The sequence below is a fragment of the Arachis ipaensis genome, chromosome B06, assembly GCF_000816755.2.
Source record: "Arachis ipaensis cultivar K30076 chromosome B06, Araip1.1, whole genome shotgun sequence".
NCBI lineage: Eukaryota > Viridiplantae > Streptophyta > Magnoliopsida > Fabales > Fabaceae > Arachis > Arachis ipaensis.
Genome location: NC_029790.2, coordinates 89,525,869 through 89,542,705, shown reverse-complemented (window position 1 = coordinate 89,542,705; position 16,837 = coordinate 89,525,869). Strand labels below are relative to the sequence as shown.

At 35.1% G+C, this 16,837-nt stretch overlaps 2 protein-coding genes and 3 long non-coding RNA genes across 5 annotated transcripts in view; 2 read left to right on the top strand and 3 right to left on the bottom strand.

The window, feature by feature from the left end:
• LOC110263779 lies at positions 5,034-13,226 on the top strand. Its single transcript, XM_021105559.1, has 7 exons — positions 5,034-5,183; positions 5,557-5,675; positions 5,746-5,823; positions 5,969-6,048; positions 6,207-6,222; positions 8,407-8,410; positions 13,147-13,226. The coding sequence occupies exons 2-7, from the start codon at positions 5,589-5,591 to the stop codon at positions 13,224-13,226; spliced, it is 345 nt and encodes a 114-aa protein (XP_020961218.1). The 5' UTR covers positions 5,034-5,183; positions 5,557-5,588.
• LOC110263392 lies at positions 6,609-7,518 on the bottom strand. The gene is made up of 2 exons (XR_002348938.1): positions 7,122-7,518; positions 6,609-6,974 (listed from the first exon to the last, which is right to left on the bottom strand). It is a non-coding gene; the product is annotated as an uncharacterized LOC110263392 (long non-coding RNA).
• On the top strand, positions 9,326-9,911 carry LOC110263393. The gene is made up of 2 exons (XR_002348939.1): positions 9,326-9,567; positions 9,668-9,911. It is a non-coding gene; the product is annotated as an uncharacterized LOC110263393 (long non-coding RNA).
• Positions 11,877-12,304, bottom strand: LOC110263391. Its single transcript, XR_002348937.1, has 3 exons — positions 12,178-12,304; positions 12,030-12,097; positions 11,877-11,950 (listed from the first exon to the last, which is right to left on the bottom strand). It is a non-coding gene; the product is annotated as an uncharacterized LOC110263391 (long non-coding RNA).
• LOC107648277 (WD repeat-containing protein LWD2-like) overlaps positions 15,153-16,837 on the bottom strand; it is a 5,606-nt gene continuing 3,921 nt past the window's right edge. Inside the window, exon 2 of the mRNA XM_016352208.2 lies at positions 15,153-16,290. Coding sequence (XP_016207694.1) covers positions 15,230-16,267 — 1,038 coding nt within the window. The 5' untranslated portion in view covers positions 16,268-16,290 and the 3' untranslated portion in view covers positions 15,153-15,229. The remainder of the gene's footprint in view (positions 16,291-16,837) is intronic.

Below are 16,837 nucleotides of genomic sequence, written 5' to 3'. Positions count from 1 at the left end.
TTTTAGGGGATGGTGTATCCAAATTAGGGTTAGGGATATTTTGGTAATTTCCAATAAAATTGGGAATAATATAGTAATTGAAATCCAAATTAAATCCAACACTAATTGTATATAGAAAATACTATTTGATCATCAATTTTTACAAATTACTTTCAATAAAATGCCCAAATCAAATAATTAGAAATAATATACTTAATTTCTTCATTTTCCAAAATTAGCTGTATTAATATTTAAAATATTACTTATCTAATCCAAATCATATAAAATCTTTATTATTTCATAACTATCAACTTTATAATTCAAATATAGAAAATAATCCAATAATTGTAAAATTGGATAATAATCATAACTTATCTCAAATTCAATAAATCAAAACTTGCCTTAATTATCTTTAATAAAATAATTTCTGAATTTAAGGCAATAAATAATTATATTATTTGAGACTTGATCATAATAAGACTTTTCAAAGGTTCTGAGTCTTACATTCTACCCACCTTATAAAAATTTTCGTCCTCAAAAATTGATACAAAACGAAAAAAATCTCATAACAGTTCACCCTTGAACACATTTAAGGAAGAAGCAAAAATACCTCATCATGTAAACATATATACGATTTTCAAATACTTGGACGGTCGTATGCATGAGGGTACAAAGGTAGGAGTGTGATTGCAAAGCAACATTGCAAGATAGGCTCAACGCAAAAGATGACACGGTTCAAACGTGTGATAGCAAGGCAAGGCGTCGAAGGCTATAAAACAGGATGGGGTTAATACGATGTGCTCAATATCCACACACTAATCTCATATCAACCTCAAAGTTTCAACTCCATCAAGCACTTTATAATCTCCATATCCGATCATAAGCCTAACGATCGCAAACCCGTTCACAAGGAATAAAACACCACAATCATAACGTTGCACACCTACCGCTTCAACTTTCGTATACACATATCACGCCTTAAAGAACTAACGCATCGCATCACTACGTCTACAAGTCGCACGTGATATCAAACAATTCTCGAGTCTACTCAGAAGGATACAAGATTTAGAACGGAGAAACAATATCAAGGATAATGCTCATAGATCTAAGAGAATGTATCCAATTCCCAGATAAACAAAGACGCTCAAGCAATGAAGTTTGCTAGAAATAAATCAATTGACAACTTCAAAGATAACCTTTGGATCCAAGAAATTCAATAGGACCAATAAGAAGAGAACCAGCGCCTTAGTTCGAAACAAATTCAAATTGAGTCGAAGAAGTAGGAGGTTTACAGGAAAGAATATCTCGAACCCACGACAAAGGTCACAGAACTCAAGAGTACGATTACAAATACTTTCGGATACATTGTTCATGAAAGAGTCGAAAACTTGCAGAAAAACCACTTTGCAGTCTAGAAGAAAAGTTAAGCAACAAACATTCTTCAAGAGAGTAGCAAAAGCATAAATGTGGCTTTACTTCAATACAATTTCATGTTGAAGTAGATTTTGTAGAGTTCCAAAAACAAATGCACACAACTTTGGCTAAGAGCTAAAATATTTCCTCAAATATTTTAGAAAGATAATTAGATGCACAACTTAACCAAAAGCAGTTCATAAAAACTCGGAAGTAATCAAATGTTTGTTCAAAATTCTCAAAATTTCATATTTAAACAAGCGTGTGTAACATTTATAGCAAGTACGAAAGAGGAAGTTAAACTCTTTTTAGAAAAGAAACTCCGAAGTAAAAATTTACTTACAATTTGGTAAAGGAAATAAGTAGTGCGTTACAAACGAACCGATTTCCACTAAACAAGGAAGCTTTTCAAAACTTCATTTAAAATAGCGCATGCCAACTTTAAGAACAATTTTGTCAAAATCGAATAATGGTTTCACTCTCAATCAAGTAACATGAAATAGATTCCGTTTAGAATTTCTTACAAGAGAATTCAAAACTTCTTTAAACAAAGCTTGAAACAAGACTTCAAAAGTGTACTTGAAATCACCATCTCCAAAGGATATTCAAAAAGATTAGGACGTGCTAAAAAAAGAAGTCAAGCCATACAAGAAAGGATCTTAAACCAAAGTAGTTCGAACAAGATCCACTAGGCATGAGACATCAAACAAGCTTTCAATTGATTCAAGAGAATACAAAAGTCATAGGAAAAGACAACCCAATCATTAGTAATTTTCCCAATGATAAATCTTTGACTAAAAACTTTTGTAAAGACAATGAGAGGATAAACGATGCACTATTTTGAAACGAATCAAATTGACTCATATAAAAACGAGTTCCACAAGAGAGGAAAAACAAAGATCAATAGTAATGTTCATAAAATGTAAGAGGTTAGTTAAAAACAAAGTCAAATCTGACATTCATAGAGATGGAAGGTTTAATAGAGAATTTACTCCGTTCATAGGAAGAAAGCTATGAGTCCAACATTTTCAAAAGAACAACAATGGCATAAACCATGTAGTATGCTAAGCCAAACTCAATTCAAAATAAGTTAAGTGAAGTTTTATCAAACGGAACTCAACCGGGATAAAAGCGAGAAATCCTTCCTTTCCAAAATTTTGAAAAATACCCGAATACATAATCACATAAAGATGTACATTGGAACTATAGTAAAATCGCTAGAAAGTCAAATTGTATTTTAAGAAAGGGCAGTTCCATAACACAGTAAAAGCACAGACGAGGTATTAGAAATAAATAGTTGTTAAATTGTATAAGAAATCTTCAAAATTGCCCATATAGATAAGTATATATCTTTTTAACAGCAATTTTCATAAAAATCTCAAAATTGGCTGTAATCACTGTCAAATAAGAGAAAAACTGAATCAACAATTTTTCTAATAATGGACTCGGAATCAGGAGTTAAAATGCACAGCGCAATAGGACAAGCTCAGAGCTATATCAAAGAATACATGAATCAAGAAAAACTCAAATAGAGGAAGATAGATGTAACAAGGATTTCAAACAAGCATATGCACTCAAGATCAAACAGGAATGCATATGAATAGAGGAATAGAGTTGAAAAATCAAGCTGCTTTTCAAAAGGATTAGCAAACAAGAACTTCAAGTTAGGGTATAAAAGAACAGGTCGACTCGAATAGAATTTCAAGACACACAACTGAATAGCCTCGAGAAATAGTTTCCCACGTTCCCAAAACCCGCGATTCGCTTTACTTGAAACTCGTATATCATCTATGATAACCCATTAGTGCTTTCGTATACATAATTCACTAGTATTAAGTCGGCCAAACTTAATATCAGGAATTATGCAATGCAAGACTAACAACGTTAATCAATAGACCGTCATGTGCATAAAGCTCTAATCCTCGTCATTCGACAAGACTTAGTACATGACAAACGCTCAGAGTATGCAATTGAAGCATAGTCAGTCCATTCCTCAGGCTCTACAGGAAGGACTGCTCTGATACCATAATGTAACAACCTAACTACCAAAGCTCACGCTTCCGGCTGCGCGACTCTGATAGCTCAGACATTACGACGACACTTATACTATTTAATACTAAAATATGAGCCTATTTAAAACTTTAAACCGTAATACCGCTCCCAAAAATACTTTCGTTCTATAACGTACATCCAAGCATTAACCAATACAATTCCTATCCCTCTTACAGAATATATCAAGATAATAGCGAGGGTTCAATAAACCATAACTAAAACAAGACAGAGCATCTCAACAACAACTAAATAAAATTTTCGTAACTTCTGCGCCCATGCCCTGAAAGGGAAAAAATGTAGGGGGGTGAGAACATCATCCTCGAAAGGGTTCTCAGTAGAGGGTTTTTGGGAATTACTGTAATAGGATACGTGAAGATAATCGCACCAGTGATTAATAACAGTCTTATGCCTCTTTTCAAAAACAACGATTTACAATAAAAGTAAAGTCGGAAATATTTTCTGAAAGAAGAACCGTTCAATTTTCAAAAACTCAAAAGCCTTTCAAAACGGTTTATCTATGCGGAACCAAAATAGCCTTTCATATTTTTCCAAACCATAAACACACAAAACCGAAACCAACCATCGGTCCATCTCATTTCAACCACGGCCCTAGGCCCAAACAATCCAACCATCAACCAATCACCACAGTCCAACAGAGTCCCAGTAACAAACACAAATAGGAAGATGCAAGCACAAACAAACAGTTATTGCAAGTAGAACAATTAGCAATTAATCACATAGGCAAACCAAGTATAATATGCACACCCAAACAATGTCACATAGATGCGTATGATGCATGCCTGTCCCTAGTGGCTGATGATATCATTTGTCGGTTATATAGCCAACCACTACTAGAAAATTAGTTATTACAGACGGATATTTCCGACGGATTTTATCCCACAGAAATACAGACAGAATTTCAGAGGGATTTTTTTGTCGGAAAACAAAAAAATGAATTAGCATAAATTACAGACGGAAAAAAAAATCCATCTATAATTCTGTCGAAAAAATCAATTTTTTTCGTGGGAAATAATTACAGACGGAAAATCCGTCTGTAATTAAATAGACAAAAACACTACATTTTATTAAATTATTACAGACGGAAAATCCGTCTGTAATTTAAAATTTTCCGCCGAAAAAAAACCTTATACTTAATCTACCCCCTCTCTTTCCCGAGCTCCATTCACAAATAACTCAGGACTCATTTTACAAAGCACTCCAAGAGGATGAACACCGTCTTCAATGTGCCTCACGAAGATGAATAACCTAGCTAACCCTAACTTGTCTTCATTGTGCCTCACGAAGAACCCCGAACCACGACGATGAGCCCCTAACAGCACTCTGCGAAGAACGTCGCCGGTCGCCGGCGCTCGCAATGCCTCCGTTGAAGAACCCCTAACCGCGACGAAGAACCCCTAACCCTCCTTTGAGTTTCTTCGCTCTTCTCTCGCCACTCTCACCCTCAAGCTCACTGAGTCTCACCTCTCACGGCTGGTCTCGCCGTCCACCTCTCTTTATCTCTCTGGTATATCGCTTCTCTAGCGGGCGTTTCAGACTCAAGGTCGTTGCGCTCTGTTTCTGTCGCCGCTGCTCTGTTTCCGTCACTGCTCTGTCACTGTCGTTGCTCTATCGCGCTCTGTCGCAAGCGAATCGATGGAATTCGACCCGATCCCAATCGGTTCCTGCTCCAAAGAGAACCAGAGCATCTACCAGCAGTTGTTTAAATTACGCCGATTCAGGTATGCATTGTTTAAATTATGCCGATAAACCTTAGGGCTCAATTTTTCTACGCCAGTTTTAGCTAGGTTTATCATACTCTGCTTTTGTGGTTCAATGGTTTAATGGTTCCAACTATTGCCATGCTTGTTGGTCCTGATGCTCCCATTGTTCTATTGTTTAGGCAATTTGTAAGATAGAATCAGTTATCCACTATACACTAAAAGAGTTTTGATTTCAATGCTTAAACTGCTTTAACTATGGTAGGCAAATATAATTTCTCTTCCTCTTTTGAATATTATCCGAATCTGGAAAGTGGAAGCTTGGTTCTTTTACTTGTCATAAGAAACATATCAGAGACTCAAGCTAGTTCTTTCTTTTTGCTGCTTTTCAAAGATTCTATCTCTGAATGTGCAAAGCAGGACAGGATGGAAAGTAGAGGGAGCAAAGCAATGGCTGCACAGAAAAATGGGCGTCGATCGAATCGAGAAAGGAAAATGGCTTTGATACAAGATGTATGTGATAATTTATTAGTGAAATAAATTTTCAGTACATAGAGTAAATTAATGTTTTCAAACTTGACAGGTTGATAAATTGAAGAGAAAGCTGAGACATGAAGAGAATGTGCATAGTATACTTAATACTTGCTTTCTTTCTTGTCAAGTCTAAAAAAAACAAACTCACGCTTACGAAGAAAGTATAATTAGGAATTTAGGATGGATGAATTAAGTTTTAACTAAAAAAATAATGTAGTGCAGTTACTAGGATCAATACAGGGTGTTTATTATTATTTCTATCAAATATTCAGGAACAAAGTCGAAGTGGCTGCACTAGAACAGAAAAGGCTAGGCATTGGCGATGGATCAGTTGGGATGTTCTCCTCACTTATTGTTGCTGCTTTCTTCGGGTAATTTTAATTTACTTTGCTAAAAGATCTCCTATGAAAATTGGTCAAATGGAATAACAGATTATGTAATACCTCAAATTGCTCAATTCATTCCTCTTGTAGGTGTGATAATGTGCTATGACAAATCCCATATGGGTAGTTGTTCGCGCATGCAGGTAATTCGCTAGTCGATATTCAATTCCATTCACTTTTCTCATTGCATCCCCTTTCCTTGTTCTCTTTGCTTTCCTTTTCCTTTCTCTGTTTTGTTCTGATTAAGCTCTGAATGTCAAATTGAAACATGATACTATTTTACTTCTGTAAGAAGGATACTGTTTCTTTCTTTGATTTTAGAATTTGCTTGATTGGAAATAGAAGGATTCATGAACAGAAGGCTTCATGAACCTTTATGCTTGTCTCTTTACTTCCTTTCTAATTCATGTAGTGCAATAACCAAATTGTGCTTTTGCTTCTTCTTGTGGGAGTGATATAATATGACATTAGGCTTTATATCAAAGTCCCTAATGAAATTATCCTTGCTTGTGGGAGTGATATAATATGACCTTTTGCCTACATTTCTTGAGTGTATTTCTAGTTCAGTAAATGTTTAACTTTTCTATTTTCCATACTCATTTTCAGTGAGTGGGGAACCAATCTCTTGGTTTCCTTGTGTGATACGCGTCTAAGCTGCGGTGACATGCTTTCATCCATAACAGGTTCATGTGCCCAACACTATCTCTGTCCTCTGTGCTTAGAAGGATTTTACTTTATTTCAGATGCTAGGCTATGAATGTTATTATTGGTTTATGTGTTTGCTCATGCTGTTATTATATTTTCTAATTTCCGGAACTTAAATATGTGGTGTTCATGGTACTGATGAAAGTGATTAACTATCCAATCCAAATAATTTTCTCCAGATGAGAGTTTTCTATGGTCAATCTTCACTGTTGTAAGCTTGTTCTCTTTTCCAGTATGTGAATTGTATAGTCTGTTTCTACTTGAGTGGAGGTGAAGCCTAGTCTGATTTAGCTATTGGCAAAGTGTTCTGGTGATAAGGCAGAGTTTACAAACTTACATTTAGCACTAAATAGTAACAGTGTTTATGTGTTTATTTAGCACTTTGGTTTATTTAGCACTAAATAGTAGAAATAGTAACAATGTTAGGAGAGAAAAGGAGTTCATTTATTGAGTTTGTGTTTATATGTTCTCTGCACAAACCTGAAAGCCTTTGTTGCTTTGTGCTTAATGGAATGTACCCCTCATGCTTTGGTCTTTTTTTTTCCCTTAAATATATTTTTTTTGTTTTAAATTTCTCAACTTTGCACGCTTGCTGTTCTAAAATTTTTTTCTTTTTAAATTTTTTTTTGGGTTAGGGGAGGGGCTGTTTGGGAATACCTATTTACCTTTTGATTTTCTTTTTTATTACACAGTAGAAAAATGGTTGGTATGGTTAAGTGTGGATCTATTGTGCTGTGGCATGTTCATCATCCTTGCAATTTGGTTTCTTTTAGTTTTATTTAGCACTTTTTTTCTTTCACTAAATTCAATTTGGAATTGCATTTCAATTTTGTGTAGGAATCCTTATGTGAATTGTGATATATCTTTGACTACTGTTGTAGCCAGCTTGCACCATCTATGCTTCTTAATTCTATTTCTGACCTCTCATTAAACTAAATTATACAAACCAGACTTCTATAATATATTAATATGGTAGTAATTAAATAATCATAAGCCTGTTAAACCATTCTCAGGAGGTTATTTATGACTTATAATCTTATATAAGTCATGTTTTGTGCCACCAACTCCAAGTGCGACAGCCTGTGTGCTATTCTGATGTCATTGTGTTTACATTCTCTGATTTGCCGCTTCTTCCACTACATCATGATTATTATTATTATTACTTACCTTCTGAGTTAAATTTTCTTCTCTCTAACATTCTTCTCTCCAAATTTTGTTGCTTTATTCTAATTATTTGAATGTGTTCTTATTTGACAGTTGAGTGAACAAAAATTGACAACAAGAGAAGAAGTAAGCTTTTCTTATTTGAAGTTACTTGCTTGTTTTAATTTGTGTTAATTTTTTCCCTTTTTAACTCTCGTAGCATGGTGATCTCTATTAGTAGATATATACATATTTATGTTTCCTAATTGTGATAATGAAGGGTGTAGAAGCAAACTGAGGCAGATAAGGTGCACTTCTTTCTGAAAGATTAGAAAGATTATGAAAGATGAAACCAGGGTTTGTTTAAGATTATGAAAGATGCCTATTGTATACTTTTTTAAGTTGTAGGAACTCCGAATGTATTAAAAGTGTTGATGCTTTATTGTTTCACAATAGCTTAAACGTACCCACATTCACAGGAAGGTTTCTGGCTGAAGTAACAAAGCAAGTTTTAACTGATCTTGAAGCTAGCAAATATCAGGCAACTTATTCACATGGTATAGACTTTTTTCTGTTAATGCTTTTGTGTCTTATATATTAATTCATTTCTATTTATAAATCAAATTTCAGATGGCTGAGTACATGATCTCTATTTATGGAAGAAAACAGAGTGAATGAGACCAGCTGGCAAGTTGGTTTGTTAACAATGCTATTTATAGCAAGAATGATGTATGGCTAATCCAAGTGTGTTATTCTGTCTTGAGGAAGCCCTTCATTCACTTGAAATTTCTCTAAACCAGGTGCCTAGCATGCCTTTAATGTTATTTTGGTTTACTTCCTTCTGTATTTATCCTTGATGTCATGTTTCATTTTGTGTAGATTATATGTTATACCTGGTCTGGTAGTGATACATTGAAACTAAAAAGCATAAGAGCTGGCCTCAGAAAACTGAATTTGGTAGAAGATAGAGCTATTGCAAGGGTATAAGTTCATTTCCTTCCTAATATGTAAGTCTTGTAAAAATAACAATTAGAAAAGAGGAGAAAATAGGGACTGAAAATACTGGTTAAGTTGGTTAGATTTCTTTTCACCAATTTCTGTTAGTCTTTCATTTTTGTTCTTAATTATTAGTCCACGTCATCTTGTTTGATATGTGATAAAAGAGTAGAAATAGGATTATATAGAAAGCTAAAACTACTAGTGGATAAAAGAGGTAGAAGATGATACAATATACTGATACAGACTTAATCTTGGGGTATTTGTGACGTCATCTTGTTTGATATGTGATAAAAGAGTAGAAATAGGATTATATAGGAAGCTAAAACTACTAGTGGATAGACGAGGTAGAAGATGATACAATATACTGATACAGACTTAATCTTGGGGTATTTGTGAGACCTCTCTCACAATCCTCCTAGTGACTCCGAATCTTATCTAATTGGTCTCTTCTCATTTTCTATGGCAAGAAATCTTTGCCAATTCTCATTTTCTACTGCTGTAATTCAAGAATGTATGTGTCTTGTTTTTCTTGGTTACTCATGGTACACATTGAACTTTGGAATCAGGTGAACCATTTTGGTGTTTATGTGATATATTTCTTCAATCTTCCTGCACCAATAGATCAAATTCCTACAAATATGGTACTTACCACTCTTGATTTTGCCCTTTGTCCCGAGTACTATGTAGTAATTTATGATGAATCCAATATTTTTAATTAATTTCTGTCCTCTACATATGCAGTCTCCTGTGAAAATCGTACCCACTAGCATGGCCAAAGAATTCGCTGGCGTAAATGTATGATGGAAATGATATGATATTTGGGATATCATCAAGAATGGCTGGCCTTGTTTTAATCACTCTGTGTATTTATGTAAAAATTTCACAATGAAATTTTGATAATTAAGTTGGCACTATTGTCTTTGTTCTTGATACATTGTAAAAACCAAAAAATTTCAATGAAAATTTGATAATTAACTTGGTACTATTGTCTTTGTTCTTGATACATTGTAAAAACTAAACATCATGTTTGGTTCTATTGCTAATATCAAATACTGGTTATTTTGAAATACTATGAATGTTTGGATACAAGTTAGATAAAAATTAGATGAAATTTTGTATTCATTAAATTTATATTTATTTTGTATGAAAACTGGTTTATTTTGCAATAGAAAAATCTAAAAAAATTGTTTTACCTTACAGACGGATTTACAGACGGATTTTCCGTCTGTATTTAGAGTTTGGAATGCTTTCAAGGTTCCAATTTTCGACAGAAAATCCGTCGGAGAATCCGTCTGTAATTACAGACAGAAAATCCGTCGGAGAATCCGTCTGTAATTACCGATAGAAAATCCGTCGGAGAATCCGTCTGTAATTACCGACGGAAAATCCGTCGGAAAGTTCGTCGTCTTTGGGAAATAGATGGAGAATTTACAGAGGAAAAATCCGTCGGTAACTGGTAAAAATCCGTCGGTAATTTTCCGACGGAAAAAAATCCGTCGGTAATTTTCTGACGGAAAAAAATCCGTCGGTAAATAATTTCCGACGAGGCTTTTACAGAGGGACAAAATCCGTCAGTAATTTCGTCGGTAACCAAAAATCTGTCTGTAATAAAGACTAAATCTGTCTGTAAATCTGTCTGTATTAATCCATTTTCTAGTTGTGAACCCGACACGTCCTGGTAGCTAACCATGGACAGAAACACCCATCGCGGAGCAAGTAGGTTTGAGCTACAACCCCATTGCTACTACCCGCTCGACCCAGAGCCAGTGGAATAACCACTACTGCGGCTACTACCCAGGCGGGTGTTTAAAAGCTCAACCTGGAGTGAGTGGAATCACCACTACTACCGCTACTACCCAGGCGTTGAAACTCTTAAAATCATGGATTCTCGGTTCAAGTAAATAAAACTGAATTTATTATGAAACCGACCATACAAAATCACAAGTTCCAACCCGGTCCAAAAATCAACTCATTTGAAAAGCAACCGGTTCATTTGAATCAAACCACTTTTAGGTTTCTTTTTGGAATCCATTTTTCTAACTCTTCCAAAATGCCTCAAACTTAATTACTCAATCAAAAGTCTAGATTCCTTTGAAATCACTAAAAGCTCCTTTTTATATTGAAATTAATATTAGAGCATCATTCTTTCCTTCAGTGATTCAAACAGTAAAAATAGTTCATTTCTAAATAAGTCAAACTCAAGGCATAAAGTTCACTAAATAAATTAAGCTTGAAAATATAAATATTCTCTTAATAAATCAAATAATACAACTTCTCAAATCCAATCCTTTTTAAATAACTTTTTAAACAAGACTAGGATTTTGTAGAAATTTCGGCAGCACCTCCCCTAAAACTTGGATTTTTGCCACCCGGTTCGGGTCCCAACTAAACCGTTTCTCATTCCTTTTCAACAGCTCAAAACCAGAAATCAATTCAAAGCAAGCTAAATCCAACAGTTGCCTCAGTGGCATATCTCAAGAAAACCATTTCAAAGTCAACTCAATATTAACCGATTTAACTCATTTCCAAAGCTTTAAAGAAACGGTTCAGTAACAAATTATTTGTCCAAGATCAAGTCAATTAAAGTAAACCAGACTGAATTCAAAAGTGCATTCGACTTTTCACATCATCAAATAATTGACTCAAATCAAATCAATCATCAACGGATTAAACTCAGATTTCAAATCTTTAAAGAATCATTTCAAAACATTACATTTCACAAAGCTGCATAACAATTTAGCCAAACAAACATCCATAATCATTCGAGTCAATCAAATAATACATAAGGCAGATACAATCACTAAATACACCATATCTCACATCAGTATCCATATGTAATAATTCCAATAATAAACTATAGTTTTCGGAAAGCGCCCCTACCTCAAAACACAAATTCCATAACCCAAACGTCTCTCAGAGTCCTTTTCGCCTTAGCTCGAAATCACAATCGAAATCCCGGTTCCGCGTGTTTTTCTCAATATAAGAAACAGCCTCAGCGCCACGTATAAGCTCAGCTACTACTTCCTAACACATCAATATCGCGGAAATCTTAAAACTCATGACTGAAAACAAATGGTGAGGATCTCCGAGATAAAACACTTACTGAAATAAAAGGAATGACACGGCAGCCTCCGCAACACTTATGCAACACGAAATCACCGGAACTCAAACCTACGTCACCAAGCCTCAAGGTCTTTAGCCAAACATAACCGAACGCTAAAGCAGGGGTTTTCGAAACGCGAAATACTTACTATACTAACAAGCGAAGCAGCTACGACTTCGAATTGCCCCGACAAAAGATCCGTGAGCGGCCAGAAGCTCCGGTGGCCCAACAGCATCTTTAATTCCGACGCGCAAATACCGGGACTCAACCCTATGTAACCAACATCTTAGAATTTCTAACGGATTATAACAGAGTACTCAATTGAAGGGGTTTCGGAAGCAAAAATGCTTACCAAGAAAGACTGGTTCTGGCGGCCACGATACTGCTCCCGGCAGCCAAAGGCGCGGCTGCCATGACAACAACGGCAACTGAGCTCCAACGGTGGCAGAAACCCCTCCTACTTACCCATTCCGGTCTCCTTCTCCCCAGCAGCAACAAGGCAGTGGCGGAGCCTTCACAGCGGCGGCGGCAGCTCAGCAACAGCAGAGGGGTGGCAGAACCTCTTACCACCATCGCGCCTCATCTTCCACGCAACCTCCTTCTCTCTCCTCGAAGCTCGACGGCGGCAGCAGTCCGACGCAACGGCGACAGCACACAGCGGTGCGGCTCCTCGCGGTGGTTCGCGCTCCTCCTCGCGTGACCTTCCTTCCTTCTCGCGCTCCCTTAAAAAAAATAGGAAAAACATCTTTCAAATAATGAATCTTTTTCCTATTTTTGTTTGCAGCTCTCAAGTAATTTTTTCTATTTTTTTTTACTAAATCATATATTTATTTATACTTTGATTGCATTTAATTTAACTTGTCAAGTTTCCAATTTTTATTCATCGAAATCTAATTATGAGTTATTAAAAGGTAAACTGCATAAAAATTGGATAAAGGGTCCATGGGAAAAACTATAGAAAGTTTTTTTTTTCTAATCGTAACTAAATCTTCTTCTTTTTTTTCTTTTTTGGTAGTTTCCGATGCTTACATTGCATTTGCGGGTAAAAGAGTAATTGAACAATCGCGCACGAGCTCTCTCTCTCGTCATCGCGATTCGCTTCAGGTGACGGAACGAGGTGATGGATGGCAGAACCACGACTGGGCAAGAACGACGACACGTGTTTGGCGGCGACGCTCCTCGCGGTTCCGGCGATAGGGAGGACGGCGTCTCCCTCCCCTCTAAGCCCTTCGTCTCTCAGACCTCCCTTTCAGCTTCTCTTCTTTCTCATTGCAGGGTTGCTGCTGCTTCTGATTGTGTTGTGTTTGTGTGAATGGAAGGAGGAAGGGAAACAGGTTGAGTGCGGCGGCTGGGTTGGGAAGGATTAGGGTTTCATGCCCGTGAGTTTGCTGAGGGTGAAAGGGGGAAGAGTCTGCTGCTGCGGCTGTGTGTGTGTTTGCGCAGCAAAGAGGATGAATGAGAGATTGGTGGCTGCGCAGCGTGAGGAGAAGGGTTTTAGGGGATATGGTTAGGGACATTTTGGTAATTTCCAATAAAATTGGGAATAATATAGTAATTGAAATCCAAATTAAATCTAACACTAATTGTATATAGAAAATACTATTTGATCATCAATTTTTACAAATTACTTTCAATAAAATGTCCAAATCAAATAATTAGAAATAATATACTTAATTTCTTTATTTTCCAAAATTAGCAGTATTAATATTTAAAATATTACTTATCTAATCCAAATCATATAAAATCCTTATTATTTCATAACTATCAACTTTATAATTCAAATATAGAAAATAATCCAATAATTGTAAAATTGGATAATAATCATAACTTATCTCAAATTCAATAAATCAAAACTTGCCTTAATTATCTTTAATAAAATAATTTCTGAATTTAAGGCAATAAATAATTATATTATTTGAGACTTGATCATAATAAGACTTTTCAAAGGTTCTGGGTCTTACATGATTCATGTAGCCGACTCCACCTAGTGGGACAAGGCTTTGTTGTTGTTGCTGTTGTTATTCTGTTTTACGTTATTTATTTTTTATCCTTTTCTTTCAAGCATTTTATTTTTAGGCTTTTCCTTCGCTTTATTTATTTTCTTACTTTGCAATTTATCACAAATATTTCGACATACACAATTTCGATATCTACGCTAAATAATTCCTGGGTTGGACTTATTTTTTTGTAAAGAAGTCGTATTTACTCCCCAAATTGAGATCTTGATACAAATTTAATTCGACATCCTATCAAGATTACCAAAAATCAAGTGAAACAGTAACTTTGTGGTTGTGAAGACCACTTAAAATGGTGTTATTACAAAACATATACCAGACATATTTTATTATTTGTGTTTTTCAGTGTATTTCTTTAATATACAAATAAACAAAGAATATACAAAAAAAATAGAAAACATAAAAGAAAGAATGGAAAATAGAAGATTAAAAGAAGAATGAGAAAGAGAAAAACAGGACACATAATAAATTTTAGTGGAATTTGATTATTAAAAAAAAACTTGATCAATTAGCGTTTTTAAAATGTATAAATAAAGTTATTTTAAAGTTGAAATGTAACCAAACTTGCATAACTATGTCCTTTTTAGTATTTTTTTTATGAAACACTTCACATTTCATGAATTTAAAAATAAAGAATGTTAGAGAGTCGTGCAACAAAATTTATTATTTTTGACTAATAATTAATTATTAATATTTAAAATATAGACTAAAAATATATTGTTAAAATACTAAACTAAAAAAATTGAATTAATAACTAAAAATAATAATAAAAAAATAATAAATTAGAATAATCTTTGAGCATTTTTTTTAAAAAATTTCTTTAATTACAAGAAAATTTATATTTGTAAGCAATGAATATATGTCAACTGTAGCATTTTTGGATTATTATTGTTACAATTTCGCTATGTTACCAATAATATTTTTGTCCACTTCTGTCAACTCTTATTTATAACTGTTTTTAATGAAAGTATCTTTGTGGACGTGTCTAATAAAAATATTTTTTTTATGATTATGTTTCATAAAAATATCTTTATAGATATATTTTTAAATGTGTCTTTTTATATATGTATTTAAAATATAATAATTAATTATTGTTATTAATAAGTTGGCAAATAATATGTTGTAAGTTATACTTTTCCTTATTGTTAACATTCCTTCCACCATTGACCTTACAAAAAGAAGTAACTACACCTTGAGTAGTTGCAAATTATTTAAGAAAGTAAGTGCAATCCAGTCCCACTGCATAGGAGACCAACACACGTGATTGATCTCAGCCGTTGATCCATACCACATCAAGGGCTCTACATCACAACAACCACCTTGAACCCCCGTTTCCATCACCTCCCAAATCAAGGCCGTTGAATCATCACCAACAGAGCACAAATGCCGTCCGATATCCGGGGACCACGATACACCATTAACACTCATCCTATGCTTACTTAACTCCATAAAAGGCGTTGTTGGTTGCCTAATATCCATAACCACCACCTTACTGCTGTTCATTCCAACCGTCGCCATAAACCTGGGATCCGCTTTGTTCCATTCGAGACGCAACAAGGGACAATCTTGAACCGGATTCTCATAAATGATGGTCGATTTCTCCTTGTCTCTCAGATCAAACACCCTAACAGAACCATCACCAGAGACAGAAGCAAAGACGTTAAGCCCACCCCATGAAATATCATACACCTCTTTATCGTGCGCCACAAGCTGCGCATTCATGGATTCCCTTTCAATGTCCCAAATGGTGCACGTGGTGTCGACGCTAGAAGTGGCCACAAGACGAGGATCGAACCCTGCCCAGTCAAACGACGTTATTGCGGAGTGGTCACTGACTTTGTTACCAATTAAGAGGGACTTGAGTTGAATGTGGTCGTGGTGAATTTGCCAGAGTCTGAGGTTGTCGCCGGAAGTGGCGAGGAGGTCGGGGTTGGTATCGTTGTCGGAGGGGAAGAACATGAGGTTGGTTGGGGCGTATGGGTGGTCCAGCACCAAACGAGGATCGGTGGTGAAGTTGAAGGTGTGGTAGTTGAAGTGAATGAGTTCGACTTTGTTTGTGTAGTCTTCCAAGTAGCTGCCTATGGCCAGGCGCGGGGCTTTGTCACGGCGGACTGACCATGCTAGACAGGAAATTGGCCACTCTGCAACGTAGCTGTGAACGCCCGCTGCTTGCATTTTATCTGATTGGCTTTCAATGCTCAACTCTACTTCTATTGAATCCATATATAGCACAACCCAACAACCTTCTGTACTTCAGAAAATGCAAAAAAATTTAGATAGATGTTTGATGTGTGTACACATATTCATTATGTTTGCCGTTCAACCATCTTCTTCAGTTTTTAAGCCGTTAATCTGTCAGAGTAATGCTACCAACTGATAGAATGTGAGTAAATTTCAACTAATATTATAAGAGAAATGTGAGAGGTAACAAAATTTATTATTTTTAGGTATTATTGTTACTATAATCAATTGTCAAACAACTCTAATCTAATAAAAAGTTCACTAAAAATAAGAGTATCAATTTAGACTATTTCTTTTAATTGAGTTTTAAATATTTTTATTTTTTAGAATTTTAATTTTGTTTTAGTCTCCTAAGACTTTTTCTTTTTTCTTTCTTAAATTATGCAAGACAAATTTGGAATTTTTTGTGATTTATGGTAAATTATTTTAATTGAGGGACTGATGTATTATAATTTATAATTTGAGAGATTAATGACATATAACAAATATGAAATGTTACAATGCACATTCAAAGAAAGTCTAAATATCTATTTAGGGATTTTAATTGTTTGA